Source organism: Lissotriton vulgaris, chromosome 2_1, assembly GCF_964263255.1.
Source record: "Lissotriton vulgaris chromosome 2_1, aLisVul1.2, whole genome shotgun sequence".
Classification (NCBI taxonomy): Eukaryota; Metazoa; Chordata; class Amphibia; order Caudata; family Salamandridae; genus Lissotriton; species Lissotriton vulgaris.
The window spans coordinates 1,444,983,864-1,445,007,939 of record NC_141687.1 but is presented as its reverse complement, the minus strand read 5'-3'; the positions used below and the strand labels follow the sequence as shown (position 1 = coordinate 1,445,007,939).

General features: G+C 40.5%; 1 protein-coding gene across 9 annotated transcripts in view; it reads left to right on the top strand.

Annotated features, from left to right (window-relative positions):
- Positions 1-24,076, top strand: part of LOC147732730 (NXPE family member 4-like) — a 572,962-nt gene that overhangs the window by 499,899 nt on the left and 48,987 nt on the right. For all 9 annotated transcript variants that reach the window (XM_086957288.1, XM_086957286.1, XM_086957290.1 and 6 more), the window contains 3 exons: positions 16,065-16,174; positions 17,605-18,329; positions 21,496-21,557. In XM_086957288.1, the coding sequence (XP_086813414.1) occupies positions 16,082-16,174; positions 17,605-18,329; positions 21,496-21,557 (880 nt within the window). In that variant the 5' untranslated portion in view covers positions 16,065-16,081. The remainder of the gene's footprint in view (positions 1-16,064; positions 16,175-17,604; positions 18,330-21,495; positions 21,558-24,076) is intronic.

Sequence of the window (24,076 nt, the reverse complement as noted above, 5' to 3'; positions counted from 1 at the left end):
TAGCGCCCCCTGTGTGTATTTATGAATAAATCCAACACCAGCTTCAGTGTGGATTTATTAAGATGGCATGTTTTGTACCAAACGTCCATGGGTACAGTGAAGCCATCATGGTGTTTGGGAGTCCGTAATGATGGGTGTCCAGCTCATGTACTCTTTATGGCTTCCCTGCGCACTTAAAATATCAAAGAATGGACTTAGATATTGCAGGGTCATATCTGCCCAGGGAGATATGACCACATATGATATAGTGCACCCTGCCTTAGGGCAGTACGGCCTGCATTAGGGGTGGCTTACTTATACCACACGGATGTGTGCCATGTCGAATCTTAAGTTTAATCTGCACCAAGAAGCGGGGCTTGCAATGGCAGTTTGCATGGTCTTGGTGAAGGGTTGCTATAGTGGCACAGTTTGTGCCGCAGCTCTAATGGACCCTCTTTAATCACAATGCCCTAGGTACCCAGGGTACCATTTACTAGGTATTTACAGGGGGTGCTGAAGTTGTGCCAACCGTGGTACAGTTTTGGAAAAAAGATCTGGCTCTGGGACCCAGTGCACTTTCATTCAAAACCACAATATGTTCCAGGCAAAATGTTGGGCTACCCATGTCAAAATATTCACTTTCCTACCAGACAGCCAAGATGCATATCAGAGGTGGTATAGCCTTTGAAGCTCAGCTCTCTGATGTGCCAGTTCACTAGCTATCTGGGGAGGAGGGAGGTGTGACCTCTTTCCTGCCAAGCCTTTGTTTCTGACTCCTGTGAGTGATCCCACTGCCTGGAGGGGGGTCAGAATCCTGTCTTAGCAGCAGCAGGTATGGGAAAGTGCAGGCTCGTTAGTCAGCCAGAGCCCAGTAAAGCATCTAAGGTGCCCCCTGTGTGCATGCCATGTCACCCAGGGCACGTGAATTGTGTCAGGGGGGAGAAGGCACATTGTTTGATACCAAACATTACTTATTTTAGTGCTACCATAATGGAGCTGCGACTTTGAAGAGTGCCCGGTTGGCGGTATACAGTCATAATATCGAGTAAAAAATATAGAATGGGCAAAATATTGAGTTAAAAATATAGAATAGGCAAAATATTGAATGGACAGAATATAGACTACAAAAATATAGAATGGAATAGCAGTAATATGGAATCCAAAATATAGAATGGACAAAATATCGAATGGACAGAATATAGCCAACAAAAATATCTATGGACAGAATATAGACAACAAAAATATCGAATTTTAGGTAAGTAAGTTAATATTTATTTTTTAATAATATGTAAGTGTTTTTTTATGTTAGTATATGTGTTAAAAGTGTATTTTATTTTTATAATTTATTTTAAATAATTAATTTTATGGTATTGAATTTTTGCGTAATATAGTTCTGGAGCGGGTTGTGGGTTTATAGGGGAATAGGGTGGGAAGTAATTTAAATATAATTAATTAAATATTTTAATTTATGTATTGGTATTTATTTTGAATTAAGTGTTAATTAATTTTTAATTGGTAATTAATTACAATATAATTGGTAATTAATTTTTATTAATTGATTAATTGATAATTATGTTACTTTTATTTATTTATTTTCTGTAGCGGGTTGTGGGTTTATAGGGGAATAGGGCGGGAAGTGATTTAATTATAATTAATTAAATATTTTAATTTATTGGTATTTATTTTGAATTAATTGTTAATTAATTTTTAATTGGTAATTAATTAAAATATAATTGGCAATTCATTTCTATTAATTGATTAATTGATAATTATGTTCATTTTATCATTTTATTTTCTGTAGCTGGTTGTGGGCTTATAGGGGAATTGGGTGGGAAGTAATTTAATTGTAATTAATTAAATTATTTTATTTATTAATTGGTATTTATTTTCAGATAATTGTTAATTATTTTTCATTTTTTAAATAATTAATTGCAATTGGTAATTAATTTGTATTAATAGGTAATCATTCTTTATTAATTAATTTTTTTATTACTTTTAATTGATTAATTATTATAGTATATTAAATTGGTAATTCATTTTAATTAATTTGTAATTGGTATTAATATTTAATTTATTTTTAATCATATTTGAAGTATTTACTTTCCCTACTGTTGCTCTCCTTGGAGTGGGAATAGTAATTTTTACCCCTACGCTATCCAACGCTTACCCTACTATTGCACTCCCTGGAGTGGGAATAGTAATTTTTACCCCTACGCTATCCAACGCTTTCCCTACTGTTGCACTCTCTGGAGTTGGAATAGTAATTTTTACCCCTACGCTATCCAACGCTTTCCCTACTGTTGCACTCTTTGGAGAAGGAATAGTAATTTTTACCCTCCCGCTATCCAACGCTTTCTCTACTGTTGCACTCTCTGGAGTGGGAATGGTAATTTTTACCCCTACGCTCTCCAACGCTTTACCTACCGTTGCATTCTTTGGAGTGGGAATAGTAATTTTTACACTCCCGCTATCCAATGCTTTCCCTACTGTTGCCCTCCCTGGAGTGGGAATAGTAATTTTTACCCCTACGCTATCCAATGTTTTCCCTACTGTTGCACTCACTGGAGTGGGAATAGTAATTTTCACCCCTACGCTATCCAACGCTTTCCCTACTGTTGCACTGTCTGGAGTGGGAATAGTCATTTTTACTCTCCCGCTATCCAACGCTTTCCCTACTGTTGCACTCACTGGAGTCGGAATAGTAATTTTTATCTCTACGCTCTCCAACGCTTTCCCTAGTGTTGCACTCTGTGAAGTGGGAATAGTAATTTTTACTTTCACGCTATCCAACTCTTTCCCTACTGTTGCACTCACTGGAGTGGGCATAGTAATTTTTACCCCTACACTATCCAACGCTTACCCTACTGTTGCACTCCCTGGAGTGGGAATAGTAATTTGTACCCCTACTCTATCCAATGCTTTCCCTACTGTTTCACTCTCTGGAGTGTGAATAGTAATGTTTACCCCTACGCTATCCAACGCTTTCCCTACTGTTGCACTCTCTCGAGTGGGAATAGTAATTTTTACCCTCCTGCTGTCCAACGCTTTCCCTACTGTTGTACTCACTGGAGTGGGAATAGTAATTTTTACCTCCACGCTATCCAACGCTTTCCCTACTGTTGCACTCTTTGAAGTGGGAATATTAATTTTTACACTACCGCTATCCAACGCTTTCCCTACTGTTGCCCTCCCTGGAGTGGGAATAGTAATTTTTACCCCTACGCTATCCAACGCTTTCCCTACTGTTGCACTCACTGGAGTGGGAATAGTAATTTGTATCCCTACGCTATACAGCGCTTTCCCTACTGTTGCACTCTTTGGAGTGGGAATAGTAATTTTTACCTTCCCGCTATCCAATGCTTTCCCTACTGTTGCACTTACTGGAGTGGGAATAGTAATTTCTACCCCTACGCTATCCAACGCTTTCTCTACTGTTGCACTCAGTGGTGTGGTAATAGTAAATTTTACTGTACCGCTAACCTACGGTAAAAATATTGTATATTTTTTATTAATATTATGTTTATATATATGTATGTATTTAAAAATTTAATTGTATGTTTATTTATTTTTAACTTACAATAATTATTTATTAATTTTAAGATTATTTAAGTGTTTTAAGTATGTTTAAGTTAATTATATTTAATATTTAATTATTTTTCAATTACTTTTAAAACATTTTAAAAATTCGATATTTTGCCTATCTATATTTTGTACAACAATATTTTTTATTCAATATTTTTGCACTTACCTGTTTGGAGATAGGAGTTCAATATTTTTGTATTCTATATTTTTAACTCGATATTGTGCTACATCGATATTTATATTATCGATATTATGTCAGTGATCTCCGGTTGGCAGCCCATGTTATCCTACGGACTGCTACCACATATAGTTGTTTACAAATGGGAATGCTACTATAGGGACATAGAGGCTTGCACTTATATGTACACACCTTTAATATAATGCACCCTGACTTGTTGTCTGAGGAGGCCTACCTTAGAGGTGCTTATTGACACTAAAGGCTGTGTAGGTGACTGTGTCACACATGGTGAGGGCACAGTCGAGGTTGAGCAGTTTGCACCGTTCCTGCAGTCCCCAATGTCTAGCCTGCTGTCATTAGTTTGCATGGGTCATCCAGGGTGGCACAAAATCATGCTGCAGCCCAGGGGACCCCATTACCACCAATGCCCTGGGTAACACTCGTACCATATACTAGGGACTTATGAAGGGGGTATAGCTTTTGCCAAATTGGGATTAAACAAATTGAACATAATAGTTTTAGGGGAGAGCACAGGCCCTGGAGTTTTGGCAGCAGAATTTAGTGCAGTATCAGAGTCACAACCATCAGCATTTGGAGCAAAAAGTGGGTGAGGTGACCATGCAGAAAGGGGCACTTTCCTACGAACATAAAAAAAGAAAACTTTTTGCCACAAGGCTCCATCATATTGATGGAGCCCTGCCCCAAACTTCAAAATGCATTGACAGGAACCGCCATAATGGCGGTTCCTGCCAATTCTTTATAAATGACCACCAGATTGGCAGTGAATTATTATTATGGTGGTTGTGACCTCCACCAGGTTGACGGAGGAATTTGCTCCGTCAACCTGGCGGAAGAAAAACCGGACTGCCAATAACTAAATCGGTCCCTTAGAACAAAGGAAAAGCTTTTGTTCAATTGTTTTTGCATTATGCCTAGATCATGCTTGAGTAAACCACCTTATTTCTGCAACCCACGAGCTTTGGAAACTCAGCGTAACGTTTGAAGGATTTTCAGCACTCTACACCTAATCAGCATGCTCAAAGATTGTGTATTGAACACTGTCTCTCCTCCTGCTCCAAAAGTTTGATGTCCATTGTGCAATAGAAGGGGGTGTCAGAATGCAGTATGGTTGCAAACATTTGAATTCCCTATATAGTGAACTGTCACCCTAAGCTGCTGAGGCACGACTGAATCTCTGTAATATGTATATGTATATATATATATATATATATATATATATATATATATATATATATATATATATATATATATATATCCAAACATAGTTTGCCCGAAGGAAAGAGGAGCCCATAAGCAAGGGCTGACTATTGAAGCTGGTGTTGTTTTTTGCATCCATTTCGCAAGCTGCTCCCAACACGAATTAAAGGCTGAATTCTACCTTGCTCGTGGGCTCCCTTTCTTGCAGGCAAACTTGTGTTTTTTTGTTGTAAAGGCGCAAATCGGTACGTGAACCGGGCAGCTAACCGGCAGCGTAACAGGAGTCTGAGGAGAAGCTGATTGGCTGTCAACATTGTAAACAGTCCGGAGCGGCCGCCATCTTGTCTCTCTGTAGGATCGAGAGACAAGAGGTGGAGAAAAACGAAGGGGGAAATGAAGGAAAGGGGGCAAGGTAGACCCCTCCTGACCCCCTAGGATTGATGAGGGGGATATTAAAGTGCCCCGCGGGGCAAAAAAAAATTGAAATTTTTCGCCGTAGAGGCGCGTCCGGGTACGCGAACCGGGCAGCTAACTGGCAGCTAACCGGCAGCGTAACGGGAGTCTCAGGAGAAGCTGATTGGCTGTCAACTTTGTAAACAGTCCGGAGCGGCCGCCATCTTGTCTCTCGGTAGGATCGAGAGACAAGAGGTGGTGAAAAACGAAGGGGGAAATGAAGGAAAGGGGGCAGGGTAGACCCCTCCTGACGCCCTAGGATTGATGAGGGGGATATAAAAGTGCCCCGCAGGGCAAAAGGAAAAAAGAAAAAAAAAAATCCGATTTTTCGCGGTAGAGGCGCTTCCCGGTACGCCAACCGGGCAGCTAAACGGTAGCGTAACGGGAGTCCGACATCTTGTGTTTTTGGAGCGTCTGGTTTGCGTACCGGGTAGCGTTCCGGTAAGCGTAACAAGGGGAAAACCAAGAGAAACAGTAAAATAAAATTTAAAGGAATAGATTTCCACCAAACTTGGCAAAATTGTAGGGACTGTTTGTTTGATGTGCCTTTGCAAGGCCTCAAGATATGTGCACGTGTGGATTTTGTCTAATTAAGGTTAAAAAAAAGGTTCATTAAGGTTAAAAAATATATATATATATCTGTAAGCGTGCTCTGGCGCGCTTACGTTACGGGTTTTGTTTGCGCTGCAGAGATGATACATCACGTTTATGTGACGCGTCATGAGGCGTCTCACGTGGCTACGTGATACGTCACGTAATAAAGAATATATTTTACAGCTATAGATATTAGCTTTTAAAAAACTAATGAAATTCACTGAAAAAACCATAGGTTATAGACCATATATAGTTAGGAATTTGCATTTACAAAACCTTGAAAATTCACTGAAAAACCATTGGTTATAGACCATATATAGTTAGGGATTAGCATTTTCAAAACCTTAATTTACTCGCACAAAACCATAGAAATTCGCATATATAGTTAGTTGCAATAACTATATATCGCGCACCCGCAATCCACTGCTGATGATGTCACATATTACATCATTCATGACATGGTCAGTGACATCACTGGTGACATCACTGATGACATCTCAAATGACATCACTGATGACATCTCAAATGACATCACTGATGACATCACTGATGACATCTCAAATGACATCACTGATGAAATCACTGATAACATCTCATTTGACATTACTGATCACATCACTGATGATATCATTCATGTGATAATACGATGAACCTCTTCAGACTCTAATATAACCTTAGATACAATCAGTGTAAACAGACACTCACAGACTGTCACTCATCCATGGAGTTACTCACACACCTAGTCAGTCATGCAAAGAATCAATCACACCTCCATTTCCTCAACTATATAGTTATACACACCTTACTTAATCAAACATATACTAACACATATTTACTCTCTTATACAATCACTGATACAAGTTCACAATGATCCATACAGCCACTCACACATTCACTGGCTCTTATGCACAGTTATTTATATATGTCAACTCTTACATGTACTGTGTTTTACATATGTACTTACTTTGACATGTAGCACTGAGAAATCCAATCACTCACCAATACACTCATGGAGACAGTCAACCGCCCATACAGCTGTTTCCACATACACTTTTGAACCCATACATCTAGTGATTCAACTGCTCACACATCTATGCACAGAGTCACACACCTCCCAGCCACCCCCACACACACACTCACTCTCCCATACAAATACTTGGGCAACCAATAAATAACCCATATAGTTAATGACATATAGCTACTGATCAACACATGCAGCAGTTTACAGAACAACAGATATAATGATGCACAAATTAAGACAGTTAGTCACTAACCCATGCACTCAGTGAGACACATTTAATCATTCTCTCATACAGTCAGTCATGCACCTACTAAATCCTTCATCCAGACACTTATACATCCACTCATTCTTCAATATGTAAGACATATTTTAACTTTACAGAAACATACAGTCACTGAATGTTGTCATCGGTGATGTCATCAGTGATGTCATTTGAGATGTCATCAGTGATATCATCAGTGATGTCATTTGAGATGTCATCAGTGATGTCATTTGAGATGTCATCAGTGATGTCATCAGTGATGTCACTGACCATGTCATGAATGATGTAATATGTGACATCATCAGCAGTGGATTGCGGGTGCGCGATATATAGTTATTGCAACTAACTATATATGCGAATTTCTATGGTTTTGTGCGAGTAAATTAAGGTTTTGAAAATGGTAATCCCTAACTATATATGGTCTATAACCAATGGTTTTTTCAGTGAATATATATATATATATATATATATATATATATATATATATATATATATATATATATATATATATATATAACGAAACCGTTATTCACCACCGTTCCTCTCCAGATAAGAATAACGCGAGTAAGCCCAGAATTTGTGCTAATTCCTTAGTGATTTATTGTGCAAATATGTTGCCAGCCATCCGCCATGACGTGTTTCGCCTCCCAAACGAGCCTTGATCACATTATATATATATATCTCCAAGGAATAATACTCCAAACCACCTCCAGGTTTTTGCAAACCGGCGAAGAAGGAGACGGACCACTTCAATTAGGCAAGATATTTCTTTTATTCAGCCAAGTTCCAGCAGTGACGCGTTTCGGGCTCAAAAGCCCTCGTTCACACATCGGTCACAGTGAAAATGTTATGTTTTTAAATGCTTAAAAGTACACTCCCACCAACAACACGTGATCATAGATAGCGAGAAAATACTTTGAACTCCGATATGTACATTTTACTCATAGCAGTACATTTTATCCTATTTAAATCAATGTTTAAATACATGACTTATAAAAGAGACCTACAGGACATAGCTTTGTTTAAAATCAGTCATGTGTAACATAGTGTAAAATGAATCCATTAATCCTTAAAAAATATATATACTTTTGAAAGACACATATATTTTTGAATTATGTATATATCTGTATAAATACGTTGCATCCCCTGTTGCACAAATGTTAACCCTCTAATCACATCTTTTTTGAGTCCTTCTGGGTTATATTGCTGTATAAATACAAAATGCTAATATCACGTATGTGGTCTTCCCTTCATAAGATTGTTATGACTGCATATTTTGTTTGGGGTTCTAGTGCAAAATACCAAAACAACAGCTAATTCACTGTGCAAAACTGTGCAATATTGTGCAAATAAGCTTAGAAAGTGTGAACCGTATGAATGACAATGTCTATAAATATTGTTTAAATATTGTTAACAATAATAAACCAATATTTAGATAAAATTGTTAAAAGCATATAAATAACATTAAAAAATATCATCATGTCGGTAAAATAAGTGCAAAAGCAGGTAATAAATATATTATTTACATCAGGTATGCTATCAGAGCTATATAAATCCTGATGCCATGAGAAAATCATATTATTATGCACTTAACACTAGGGAACCTATATAATAAGAATTTATCACGAATGCATATCAACCCAAACTCATAAATTTCATCAAAGATGTAAGGAGCCACATTTACATTGCCATTATCAGGAAGTGGATACAGGGGAACCTGAAGATCTATAAGAAATTGTGCATCTCTTCAGTATTGTTCAACCCATTTGGACATTTGCTGTCAAACTCCAGGATCATCTTGGTTTCGAGTTGACACAACTGGCGCTCACAATTCCCACCCCTACATGGCTTGGGAATTGCCCCCACTACAAAGTATTTTAAGCAAGCAACGTCATTGTTGTGACTTCTCTTGAAATGACGTGCCACTGGGTAAGCGGGGTCACTGTGCAAAATGGCACGCAGATGCTGTAAGATCCTGACATGCACCTGTAGCAGGTATAATTCTTTATTGATTGGTTAAAAAAACATTTACAATTTACGACATGACAAAGATGAATAAAAATGATTGTGATAAAGGCTTTAAAACAATTCATTTGAAATAGTTTAAAATTCGAGGGCCAATAAGATCTGATAATGTTCTGATACAGTACATAAATTTAGGTTTCTTATAGTCTCTGTTTTGGATGTTGTAACTCTTTAACTCGACCGCTCTGCTATGCTGGGAAGACATTTAGGTTAGAGAGTGCCTTCGAGGAGTTTTAACGCTTTATGGACAAATTTCGCAAGCCCAATGTTTAGCTTGATGTTGTCAGGGTCAAGAGCGGCCATTATTGCTTGACGGCAAGATCGAACTCCCAACATAATACATTGGCCTCGCACAGTAACCTTCTGGCTATGAGCAGTGCAGGGCATGCACAGACAGTATGTTCCATTGATTCTGAATGGTAGCCACACAATCTGCATTCCGTGCTGCTACACACCCGTCGCTATTCCGGGAAGTTCATCAGAAAGGCCATTCTCCCATCCTCAGGGCTAGAAACTTGCGTTTCCAATAAAGTGCATATGTACTTGGCAAGTAGAGCGGCTGAACACCCATTTTGAAATTGCCAATAACAGCCCAGGCGTGCCTCCTCTTTGAAAGTGTCGCCCTGTCCGAGTGAAAGGACCACAATCTAACGGATTTGTTGATGGCGGACTTAAGCACCGAAAAAGATGGGTTAATGTCCCAGAGGTCTTTTGCGCCTAGTAACTGTAGGCTGTAACCCAGGAGTTGACGATGCATGTGGCTTGTCTGTTTTTGCTGAATTTCCTGCCAAATTCGGGCCTCCAAGGAACCCTCCTGGGCAAGGCGCAGTCTATGACAAAGTTTAATGAATGCACCTGCCTCCACTCCATGCTGATCTTGGAGACCAAATTCAAGTCTCACTTGAGCTGGCGAGGCAGATTTTGGCAATCCAAAGGCTCTTTTAAAAATGTTTGTTATTAACTTGTTTATTAATATACTGGTTATGCCTATGGTGATCTCATGGCCATACGTCAAAGAGTTGATTACTTTGGCTTTCATTACTTTCAGCATAGGTGTTAAACTGGGACCTAGTAGCTGTTTTGCCAGCTTTGCAGCAGCCACGTCTAACGACAGAGCTTTGATTTTTAATGCTTCTTTGTGCTTGTTGAAGGAGCCTCTTCTATCCAGAAAGATGCCCAGGTATTTGTAGCTGGGGGTTGAATTTAGCTTTGTATTGTTAAAGTACCACCTTTCTGTTGACCTTTTTTGCTTCCCAAAAGAGATGGTTTTAGTTTTTGACAAGTTAAGCTCTAGATGGTTTCTTGTCGTATAGGGTAACAATTCATCCAGTAGTCTCTGGAGACCCACTTTTGTGTGGCTTAAAAGCACCAGATCATCGGCGTAAAGCAGGTTGGTGATACGTGTCCCGTCGAGTTGGGGAGGGTGGCAGTTTACACTGTCGAGAACTGGAGAGAGGTCGGATATAAACAAGTTGAAAAGAAGTGGGGCCAATACACACCCTTGTTTGACTCCTGTTTCGGTTTGGATCTTCCTGGAGACATGGCAGCCTTCGCCTAGCTTTATTCTTATCCACGTTTCCGTGTGTAGTTGAATTATTGCCTGAAGAAGAGGCTGTGGAATGCCTCATGATTTTAGTTTCTGCCATAACAGGCCCCTGGGCACACGGTCGAAGGCTGCTTTGAAGTCTACGAAGCAGCATTGCAGCTGGATATGTTGACAGGTTGCTTTTTCCATCAAGACGGTTAGCGTTAGCAAGTTGGTTGAAGTACCGGAATTAGCCACGAAGCCCGTCTGGTTGAAGGGAAGGCGTCCGGTTGATTCGGTCCAAGCCTGTAGCTCCTCCAATAGAATATTAGCAAATTACTTAGACTCCACATCAAGAAGTGCTACCAATCGGTAATTTTTTGGCTCATTTCTCTTCCCGCCTATGAAGATTGGGTGAATGACTGCACCTTGCCAGGATTCTGGGACCGTGTGTTGTTTAGACTGTAATGGAGAAATAAAGGAGCCAAGTATTCTGACCATAGGCTAATGTCAGATTTAAACATGGCTTGAGGGAGGCCGTTCGGGCCAGCGGCTCCGTCAGCTCTGGCTTTCCTTATGAAGCTTGAGATCTTGTTTTTTAAGGCATCCGGCGACACCATGAGCTCTAGTGAAGTATCACTCTGTTTCATTGGTTCCTTGTGAATCTGATCTTCAGATGGATTGACTACAGGCCAAGTCCGCCTCGAACTCTCCAGACCCGAAATAAATCTCAAGTGGTTGACAGGGCCGGCAGAGTCAGTGCTGTTTGTGTTGGTATCTCTGAAATGAAGAGATAAAAACTTGTACCAAACTGCTTCGCTGATATTTGCGTTACCATATCCACTTGCGCTTTGTTTACTCCAATTTACAAGACACCAGAATTGCTTCGGGTTAGGATTTTTACTTTCGTGGATCAGCTCAGCCAGAATTTATCCCAGGCCGCTAGTTTCTCCTTTTGTGTGGCGATTCTGAAGGCAGCTTGAGCTTGCTTATAATTATTGTAATACGTTTTATTACTGGGGATCTTTTTTAATTGGCAGAGTGCTTGATTCCTCTCGGTTCTTCATTTCCTTGTGGCTTTTGAGATGTGGAATTGAGAAGTTTGATTTCTCTGGCCCCTCCTTGTTGGAAGTTCATTGAGAAGGAGATTTGTAAGAGAGGTCCAGCCACTGACAACGTGAGTATTTAGCTCTAAAGAATTTTGTAGTAGGGCTCTGCTTTTTGCCGTCAGGGATGGGGCCGAGGAATCTGACCACTTTATCTGCTTTAAGTCCTCTGTGTGGCTGCCTAAATGGGAGTGGGCCAGTTCTTGGTGATATGGGTTGCTGGATAAAAGTGGTATTATTTGTGCCCGATGGTTGCTCTCTCTTTGTGGAGCAATTTGATAGTTCTTGATCCAGGGCAGTGTTTCTCTACTCCCTAGGGTAAAGTCCGAAAAGGAAAGGGATCTACCATCTGACCGGGTCAATGCGGGAGGGATGTCAGAAGAAAAGCGCCCATTCAGTAAGGTAAATCCTAAGCTGTAGAATTGCATTACCACATATTCACCCAATGGTGATGATTTATTTCCAACAGGAATTGACTGGGATGCAAAATGTGGGGGAGTTCTGTGGAGATCGGGTCCTGGATCATCGGAAAGATTGCAGAAAAAATTAGTGTTGAAATCACCTGAAATTATACTTGGTGTACTGCCATACTTGCCTATTAGATCGCAGATGGAGTTGATCAGGCTGTCCATTTTAGATTTTTTCTTAGTAGTGCAGGGAGATATATAAACATTGAGAATGAGCAGCTGCGGGTCCATAGGGGATCTTCCCAAGAAGATTTGTTGTATTTTCTTTTCCCTTTTCGACAATCGATGTAAATTTTGGTTTCTAGATGGTTCGATGGTGAGTAGTTTAGCCACTGCTGATTCTGTGGTGGTTGGTAAAGGTGGTTTGGAGTGGACTTTCGGACAGGGTGACTCATGTGCTTGGCTTGAAGCCAAGGAGGGGAGAGGGATTCGATTATAGGGGAGCAGCAGCAGACTGATTGCACCAGTTGAGTTTGGGCTTGAGCTTTTTTGATAAGATCGTTGAGCGCCTCCAATTTTTGGTCATCCCAGCAGTGTACACCGCGAGTGTGTTTAGCAGGTGTACCTGCATATCCATCTCATCTGAGTGATATGTTAGTGCCGCTGACGTTGTTTGAAAGGTTTGTAATAATTGGGCCCATAGATTATTAAGGTTAGCCAAGGGAGAACTGTCCTGCCTTTCGGGCTCTTTTAATTCGGTATTGAAGAACGATAAGTCCAGAGAGTTATTAATGTTGTTGATGTTTGACCCTTCTCGGGTGACCTTTTGATCGGCTTCTTCCCCTTGATTTTCCTTATCCAGAGAGTAATCTGCTTCTCGTAAAGCTGGGATACTAAAAAATGCTTGTGGTTGGGCCTCTGCCTGTGATAATGAGGCTTTGGGGCTCTTTTGTGGCTGATACGATTTAGAATCGATTGAAGGGTAAAGTGCAGATGGGGTAAGCAGGCTTAAATGTAATAATGGTTGAAAGGTTGGCGGATCGACGTTGCTGTGCGATGATACATTGAATGTAGATTGTTCTAGCGGAGTTGAATCATGGGCTGAGGGTTGAAGGGGAGCCTGTTGAGGTTGGCTGAGGTCCAGGGCTTCTAGGCCGCTTTTGCAGAAGGATTCTGTTGGTGAAAATAAAATGTTAGATTGCCCTCGGTCGAAATGCCCTCCCTCAACACTGTGGATCATTGGCTCAACCGTGATTTGGTATGGCCGTAGTTCGGGGGCTACCGGGGCGAGAACCTGCCGAGGTAGAAGCGCCTGTTGCTTATCCTGAGTGCTTGTAGGGTTCTTCCGTGCTTTAGCTGGGACTACGGTCCTAAAGTAGTTCCTTAGGGAGGCTTTAATTTTTGTTGGCTCAAGATGTTCTTTGGGGCCGGATAATTGATCCTCGGCAGTTGGATTGAAATGTGCAGACCCTTGATCGGATGCTGTCCTTTGTTTTACTGGTGTTTGGAGGGGGAAGGATACCACTGAGGATTCAGCCAGTAGATCTCGGGGGGTCCATTTTCTTTGCGCCTTTTTTAGGTGGATTTAATGGAGTTTTCCTTGTTCGTCCTGACCTCATCCAGAGTGCCCCAAAGCTTCCCAATTGATCCTAAAATTACCTATTGGATGTTTTGAGTAGTAGTCCAGATTAATGGATTGGTGGAATGCAGCAGTCAAGTTAAATTGGTTTGAACCCTTGATTTTTGCTGTAGTTTTATTAGTTGGAGTTTGATATTATTAAATGTTTGTTTATTTTTATAGGGTAGTCACTGTGTTGATAATTTTGGAGAGCTTTGCCAATTCCAGGTGACCCTTCAGTAGACCTTAGAGGATTCTTGAGTATCCGGTTTTTCTAGAGGCCCGAACAGATGGTGTGAAAAATATTTCCTGATTTTACCTTGTTTTTTCTAATTTTTTCTAATTTTTTCCTTGTTCATTCTTTGCGCATGTCCCTTTAATCCAATGTGTTTTAACACCAGTTTTCCTTTGTTCCTTGGTTATTCCTTTGTTGTAACTTAGTTATTTGATTTGTTTGATTTATTGATTCTCCTTGTTCTCCTTATTTCCTAATTTAATGATGATTATTATAATGTTATGATTGAATGACAGCTGATCGTTACTTTTTTCCCTTTATAGTTGTAGATTTTTGACTGGGTTTATTCAGTAAGCTGCTGTTCAAATTGTTCGATTTGTTCAGTTTACACTGGTCTGAATGATTATATATGATGTATGATGGGGCTGATGACCCTGGCAGGGCGGGGTTAGCGGATAGGTATCCTGGGGGGGACTGTGCCCCCCGTCCCCTTGGTCTGGTCCCTGTTGTTGACAGCCCCCCTTTTCGCCACCTTTTGTAGATCTTTCGCAGTCCCCCTTTTTTTTTTTTTTTGGAACGCCCTAGTCACACTCGACCTCACCAGTTTACAAACTTTACCCTAAGGGTGGGAGGACAGAAGGGGCACCTCTCACCTTCTGTCTTCAGCCTTTTGACCCTGCTTTCACTGCATGACTCTCCAACTCTCCTCGATGGTTGAGTCAATGGTTAGCAGAGATGGACGGCTAGCTGCGGGGGAGCAGAGGAGCAAAGGGGCTGCATTCCCAGGTAACACCACTCAACTCCGTTCCTAACACCGCTCTTGACTCTCCCGCCTCTCCCGACTCTTCTGCCTCAACTGCCGGGCCGAGCCGAGAGCTCCGTGATCCTGCTCGGCTCGGCTCTACTCAACTCCGACTCCCTTACTGGCCGGCCACAAAGCAGAGGGGCAGAACGGAGGAGCAGACCGACCGAGACCGCCTGTCTCGGCCGCGGAGCCACAGGGGGCCACAGGACCACAGGTACGAGGCAACGAGGCAGCGCAGCGACGAGGCAACGGGGTTGGGGGTGAGGGGTTACTGTCGGTTACTGCAAGCCTCCGGTTCCGCGGCTGCAGCCTCCCCCTCGCCGCCTCTCCTCTCTCACGCTGCTCCGTTAACCGCCAGACAACTGCAAAAACACGGACCGGAATACTGGGTAATGGTCAAGCAGCTAAACCTTTCATCAGTAATGGGATGTGGTCGGAAAAAGTCTGCCCTAGGTATTCAGTGTACCTAATTGAGCTGCTAAAGTCTGGTGAGCACAAGAAAGTATTTAGTCGCACCTGTAGCTTAGTGCTACCAATGTAGTTCAAGCCACAGGTGCATGTCAAGACATAAACATCATAATCCGTTTTACAATTGTAGCTCCCAGAGATTGCCACATCTTGCGTACTGAACAGAGTTTGATAATGGGTAGTATTGGCCCCAAATGTGCACGCTCTACAACTGGTGCATTTGCGGAATCCCTATATATATATGCTCAAGTATTTCCAAGAGTTGGACATCATAGACAGTGTGTTTTGGGCAGTGTACCCATCGATACGGGTGATTATTGCTCAACACAGGAAGCACAGCAGTTCTAAAACACTAGCTCAAACTTCCATAAGCACTACATTTCAATAAAACGGAAATGTAAGTGGCGCTTACGTAGAAAATGACTCTGTTTCTACCCTAACAACCTGAATGTTATGCCATGTGAAGAATCTTTAGAAAAAATTCTAGATCGCTTCCAAGGTAGACATCAGGATAACGATTGTTTGATTTCTGCATTATCATGGACAGATCATGTTTCTGACACTGACCACTAACATTGCTCGTTTTAGTTTGCAGGCAATCGAACATGTCTTCAACGAACAGGAATAAATTACAGGTGTTGCTGGCGATCACTATCTTATCTCTGCTGGGTTTTTTCTGGCACCGGAATATAATAGAGGTATGTAACCATGCTCGTGGGTACTGGAATAATGCTCTATTGTTCCAAGGAGCACAGAAGAACAAGGATTTAAAATCTTGTACTTAACTAACTTAGAATTAATTTCTATTTGATGTATCATGTGATTAATGCTCTTTTGCTCCTATGGATATTTAGATATTTTGTTATAAAAAGTCTAGGATACTGATGTATTCACTGTAACCTGTGAACAAGGTTATGAGTATTCGTCTATTTAGTCTTTTGTGTATAGTTGTGTACTGTGATGTAGTATGTAGAGAATGTCTTAATGGATATGTGGAATTTAAATGTTTTGTGTAAATCTTTTTGAAATTGTTCATATATGTATTGTTTAAAAAGTGTGGACCATTTTCCCTTTTCATACAGAAAAAAAAGTTAATGAAGATATAAACGTATGAAGTAAAAGGTATAAATAAAATACCAGTACAAACAAAAAGAAATGTGTTTGGCCATGAACCATTAAGTATAAGAGCTTATAAATAAATTGAGTTTCAGGCAATCTTTTTTCACTTATGTATACAGCTTTGCCTAGTCCTCGTCCCTTAGCGCCAAACTCCTTAATCTCTTCAAACTATTGTTCTAAGGGGCACTGGCAGGGTCGGACTGGTCTTTAGTGCAATCAAGTGATCTGGTCTGACAGATCAGTGTGTGGGCCGGTTTTTACTGTTGATGTCACTGATATTGGCATTTCTTTTAGGTGTCTGCTTCACTAATGGGGGCCGCTATTATTTTGGTACCCTGGCCTATTTTGTGTCCCAGGCTGACCCTGGACACTAGTGCACCAGACAGGTCTTCACAATGCCTCTATAGAGTGATGAAAGTATCTATTTCTGAGAAGCATAGTTGCCATAACAACACACACCCTAAATGCCAGTATCCCATAACACACCAATCATACACCACCTTGAATCAGTGCTATTGATTGTTCATCAGTCCGGAATTGAGGCTTGCCGCCATTATTGGGTGCGATAAATTGTTCGGTTTAGATAACTGAACTCTCTCTCTCTCAATCTCTCATAAAGATTATGTTCAAGACAAAACTACTTTTCATTTGACAGTGAGATGTTTCCTATCGAGGAATTACTGTTTTTTCGGACTCGAAGTTTGTCTTACATTGGGATTCTCTTCATAGAATTAACTCTTGTTTGACCATTTTAATCTTTGGCACATGCAGTCAATGGCAGAGAAAGAGGGGCGATCAGGGAGAGGGGAGAGAGTAAAGTTGGGGAAAGGATTGAAGTGTTCTTACAAATTAACAAGTTTAAAGACGGGCATGTCCTCTAAGTGCCAGGGGCTCTATGAATGCACTAGATTTTTGTTGACACACATGTATGCAAATTAATAAAGTTAAAAAAATAATAGACTTATATTATAGGGCTGCGTACTCAGCACTTGTTTTTTATCCATTTCAGTTTTCCAACCTTAGTGAAAAGCTTCACTTTTGCCGAAGTCATGTCGAAGAAACCACCAATGCTACTGGTCCAAAGCCGCTCTCTGAACTTCAGTTAAAAATCAATGAAATCTTCCAGAAGATTGAGCAGTCCCTACCCAACGCCACAGTCGGCAGCAATTGGAAAACTTCTACCAGTGGCAGAAACAGCAAAGGCACCATAGTTAACCGCAAAGACCAGTATTGTGTAGGCGAGGTTCTGACGGTTCAGTATGACATGTTCGACCACTTGGGAAACAGGAAGACCTATGGAGGGGACTTCCTCAGGCCAAGAATATTTTCACCTGAACTCGGTGCTGGCGCCAGTGGAAGAATTGAAGATTTTAACAATGGTACCTACCATATCCATTTTACCCTATTCTGGGTGGGCAATGTAAAGGTTTCCACTCAGCTGTTTCATCCCAGTGAGGGTGTTGCTGCTCTGTGGCGATCAAGGCATGCAAGTCTAGGAGTCCTTGGTTTCCAGGGTCGTTTTAAAAATGTAAATACAAATACTGAAGCCATCACTGAATGTGGATTTAAGCTCAAGACAGACAGTGAGGTGTGTGAGTACATCGATGAACGAGACGAAGAGGCCTTCTACTGCATCAAACCTCCAAACCTGCCCTGTGGCTCCTTGAATGACATGAGGGCTGTAGACTTAAGAAGCTCCTACCTCACTGCTGAGGAGCGGCCCCTTTTTGAAAGGTGAGCATTCTGAGATTTGTTGAACAATAATTCTGGTGTTAGGATAATTGTCACTTGTGTGTAATTTAGCCATTTTTTGCTTGGAGGCAGATATAACCACCACTTAAATATTAACACAGATGGTTAGACGTATACTGGTGAAAGGACTGATTTTGTAATTGTAATAGCATTTATATAGCACCTACTAACCCTGACTAGGCATCGCAGCACTTTTGGGCAAGTGGCACGCTACTCTGGAACCCAAAAAGGATTAGTGGTGAATTAGTATAAGGAAATACTAAATTAATTTGAGCGGTGGACATGACAGTCTGTTAGTTGGATTGAAAAGGATAGTGTAGGGATAGAAGAGGGAAGGGTCTAGAAAGTCTTTAATTGGAGATCAGAGCAAAAGAAGGAGGTTTGGGATAACTAAAGGAGGTGGAGGGGGTAGAGTCTCTAGAAGTGGATTAAGGATACATGAGAGAAGGGTTTAGAATAGCTTGCTTGGGAGATCTGAATAGTAAAAGAGGATCGAGATTATGAAAGGAGCAGAAGAGGAGGGAAGAGTCGAGACAGGGCTAGTTTGAGGATCATAATAGTAAACTGGGTTTGGGATGAGTCATAGAATAGAGGTAGAGGATATACTGAAAAAGGTATAGGGTGAGAATGATATAGGAGTAGTGTATTGGAGATGCTGAATTAGGAGTAACTTAAATCTAACAATACATAAGTACATGGAGGGTATATATGAAGAGGATATATTGAAAGTGGTATAGGGTAGAATATAGGGTGATGCATTGGAGATGTAGAATTAGGAGTGAAGTAAGACAATCAAAGGTACATCCAGTGTCGCTGTACTTTAAGCTAATTTATTTGTTTTCATAATTGTTTTTTTCGTCTAATAATTCAATAGTGATGCAATTGTAGATAGGTATGATAAAAAATTACTTATTTATGCAGCTACCTATGTACAAGTTAATCACAGAAAAATATAACTATAGGTAATATGTACATTTGTTAAGCAGATCCTATGAATATCTATATATTCATAATCATAAATACTATACACATTTATACAAACAAATGCACATATCCATATATATACATATAATTCAAATAAATCCTTATATACACCGGGACATGCTGTGCAGTTATGGTTGAGTATGGTGGTTATGTGGGAAAGAGACAACTCTTGAGTAGTCTTCTGCAGATTAGATAGTTATCCCTAGATCTTATGTTTGGGGATAAAGAGTTCCAGAGTTTGGCTGCTTGAACAGAGAAGGAATTGCCACCTCTTGTTTTTTTCTTGCATTGTGGGATTTTGAGGCGAGGTGCCAATCTAGAGCGGAGGTTCCTTCGTTGAATGTATTTGGTGATTTTATTCCCGATGAAGAGCGGCCCTGTTCCATGAATTGCTTTGTGGGTGATACAAAGCAGCTTGAATGTGGATCTTCTTGCAACCGGTAACCAATGTAGGGCCTTCAAGACAGGGGAGATGAGGGCTTGTGGCTTTACATGTAGTAGTAGTCTGCCATCGGAGTTCTGAATCCGTTGTGTGAGTACCACGGATGAGAACTGGCTCAGTGTATCTACTCCAACAGTCCAATGCTTGAATTTGTTTTTTGCTCCCTTTAATTTACACCATTCTAAAATTAGTGAGTGAATTTTTCTAGTAGTACTGTATAGCCCCTCTGCCCCGGGCTATATTGGTCATTAAAGTCCTTGTCACTGGGTCTAGCTTGCAGGTCGTGCCTATTACTCAGGTAAAGCGCATTACAGAGCAGCTGGCTTTATTGCTAAACAATGTTGCTTTGCTTTCATATTTTTCTTTAAATCACAAAGGCATGAAAGACATATAGTTTATCAATACTTGTTTTGTGAACAAAGTGCATCCTGTGAATTACTACATAAAGTTATAAAGTAAGAAGATATTTGGGTTTGTTCCAAGTTAAGAGCAATTAGTGACTTCTTCACACCCTAAGCGCTTTTTTTAAATATTTCGTTATTTGGTTTTGTAAACATCTTGATACAAAATCTACAATCTGAACATTTAAAAGTTTACAGTAGCAATCATTGCCAGAAATAACAGAAAAGCAATAACTGAGGTACAATGACTGGTCCTTAACTAATTGCAGTAAAACCTAAATCTAAAGAAGGCACAGGGACAAAAAGACATGTGAATAAACTAATCAAACCGTACATAAAGATGTAGCCAAGTTCATAGTTAACTGACTAAGAGAATCACCAGGAAAGAGAGAAGAAAAGGAAATAATATGAAGAAATTAAGAAGGAAGAAAACATCAAGGAACAACTTATCTGGGAAATGAAGAGCTAGTGGACACCCGTGAGATGACACAAAACGCTGTTAGTCGGCCACAAGTGTGTGTATCTAACAGTTCAATCAGTCTCAACATTCAAAGTTAAGAATACTTACATAACCATAACAATATTTTTATTGCATCCATTACATTTGTCCGAAATAAATAGTCGACTTTTATGTATTGGTTGCTAACAATGTCGTTTTTAGCAGGTTCATCATGATATTGGTGTGCCCCATTGGTGTAGTCAGTCAATTATAAATTCAATACACAATCCTGCAAGCCACACACCAACATTTATTTTTGATTTATAATTATGCGTAACCTAAAACGCCATCAGAATCCTGCGTGGCTAATACAAATATTCTCATCATTGAGTTTCAAGGTTTTTTTAACAGTTAAATACCAAATTTACCAATCAAAAAGGCTAAAATAATTCGAGTTACTCACCCGGGCGTGTACCATATAACCCTACTTTGTAAGTCCTGAGGAAGAGCTTTGGTCTTGAAACATAGATTAGTCAAATGGGTTTTTCGTGACTTGGAGAATGATTGAAAAATCTATGAATGAGACAGATTTTTAAAGCAAAGGCTTAATTGCAGGACTTGTGTCAAATCTTGTAAAATATGAATTCTCACAGGTGATGTCTAAAGATTTCCTCTTATATTTAATTGGTAGTCATCAGTTCCTCTCAATAAAATACTGGGTATTAATCTTAAAATTCATAATGCACTGAAGTTGTTCACATCATGAAGTTTTCCACAGTTTTTACGATTTCCAGGTGCTGTCAATGACAGAGGTTACCAAGTTTTTGATTCTTGTAATTTCACTCAATAGATGTTTTGTTTTCTTTAAATATATATTCATAGGTCCAATATTGGCGTGGAAATACCCAAGAACTTCGAATTTGTAGTTGTTAAGAAATGTAACGGTAAGTGTACATGGTTTCTGATTTTGATACTTTGAATGGAAGTTTCTTGGTAGGTAATTAAAATTGTAAGACAGAGGAGCAACCTTTTCAGCTTCTGTTAAGAGCTTTTAGACATGTTTACAAAGTTAAAGACAATCATTTATTGTTTTTTGTAAAAGATGATCTTAATTTAATTCCAAGGTGTATCTCTTAGCTAATTGGGCTATTTATCAACTAATACATTTTAATACATCGAACTTATAGTGGGAGATGACACAAAGTTCTTCAGATTTATACTGGCTGTAATTATAAAGGATGTACAAGAAGAAGGGCTTATCTAGAGTTTGGTGTACTGGCAGCCAAACAGCTGCGGTGGCATCCCCAGCCCTAGCCATCACTCAAAATCTAGTACTGGCTGCTGGGTGAGCAGCTCCAGCCAACCATGTGGCAGCCACATTGTGGAAAGAAAAATAGTAATTGATTAAGTCAGTAGGTCTCGCATTTGTGACCTATTGGTTTTAGCAATGTTTTTGCGTATACTGTGCAGCATCCGTAAAAGCCAAGGGCTTTTTTCCGATGCTGTATAACATCGGGTGAAAAAAAGGTGTGATGATTCAGCCATGTCATTTTGTAAGAGCGCACATGCATTATGATATAGATACAGGCTTAGTGAATAACATGAGGTGTGTTTCCCTGCATTTTTGTCCCTCGGCTGCTCCAGCTCACCTTGTGCTCCTGAGTTCCTCTGGTGGGATCGTGGTCCCAGGGATTGCTTTGCTTGTGCCCCTGCCAAAGGATTACAACGGCCAGGGTGCACAGCGCTCCATCCCGCTGCTGCTAACGAGGGGGAGGCGCTGGAGTCAACACGCGCATTTAAGGGCTGCCTATACCCCGCGGTGCGGGACGCAGCCCAGACGAAGCCCGGACCAAGGGCGGGCCAGTCTGAGCCCGTCCGAGTCTGAAAGAGCCTGGGCTGGGCCACCCTATTTACATCTGACTTTTTAATTGCATGGTACTGTTTAGTCTCTTTGCTTTGCTGTTATGCGACCTGTGGGGGTTGGACCATTGAGCAAACGTAAGGCAGAGGTGGGAGGGGTGGTGGTGGGAACCCTTGATGCCTTTTTGACCAGGGCAGAATCTGCGCTGATTCATCAGATCAACTAACTGAGCTCAGGTTATCTTTAGAACCTCAAATGCCCCTAACAAATGGTAGTTTGGCTCCCCCCACCATTCCAACACAAATAGATGCACCCTCTGTCATACCTTCCTCGTCCCTAAGTCAGTATACCTCGGGTTTTATTGCTCCATCACCACCCATTCCATCTAGCCCAAATTCCAATTCAATTAAGATTACAGGGGATCCCCCTACTTACTAAGAACCAGGGTAATTGTGTTATACTAAAGAGACAGTGGTTCTCGTAGACACAATAAATAATAATAGAATGAGAAATGCACAATGGCAATACATTTGTAAGGGAAGGGATAATGCAAGAGAGAAAAGAACCTCTACACAATTAAATACATTCAATGTTTATATTTGCAACAGAAAGGACATTGATATGTAAATATATATCATATTTAACGATTATACATTTTTGTGCAGTGCATCCCCAAGTGAATCATGGAACCAGTGAACAATAATGTACAGTGATTTAGTAAAAAACGGTTTCCATATGTACAAAAAAGGACCAAATGATACAGAACAGCAAGGATGTCTGATAACACCAGCTATATGCGGTCTTTTTGTACGCGTGTCAACGGCGTTTCAACCCCTTGGTTGGATGTGGGGTTTCTTCAGGACAGTAGGTATTAGGGATATCTGAGTTGTAAGAACAGCCTGAATGGACGTGAGATCTCCTGTGTTTGTGAGAAATAATCAAAAAAGCACTCACTAAACCGGAGAGAGTCTGATCCGGCTATACGCCATTACCTCATTGTAGGAGTCCTCGTCAATCGACTTTAAAAATTAAAAGACACCATTACGTGTCTGTTACCATCTAGCCTATAAGGCATACTCCATCGCGCAGCATTCTGAGAAGGCAGCCCACACCTCATGATCGTAAGCACCTGGCTGGGTACTCACGTTAGTGCTTTTTTGATTATTTTTCACAAACACGGGAGATCACATGTCCGTTCAGGCTGCTCTTACAACTCAGATAACCCTAATACCTACTGTCCTGAAGAAACCCCACATCCAACCAAGGGGTTGAAACGCCGTCGACACGAGTACAAAAAGACCGCATATAGCTGGTGTTATCAGACATCCTCAGTGTTCTGTATCATTTGGTCCTTTTTTGTACATATGGAAACCGTTTTTTACTAAATCACTGTACATTATTGTTCACTGGTTCCATGATTCACTTGGGGATGCACTGCACAAAAATGTATAATCGTTAAAAATGATATATATTTACATATCAATGTCCTTTCTGTTGCAAATATAAACATTGAATGTATTTAATTGTGTAGAGGTTCTTTTCCCTCTTGCATTATCCCTTCCCTTCCAAATGTATTGCCATTGTGCATTTCTCATTCTATTA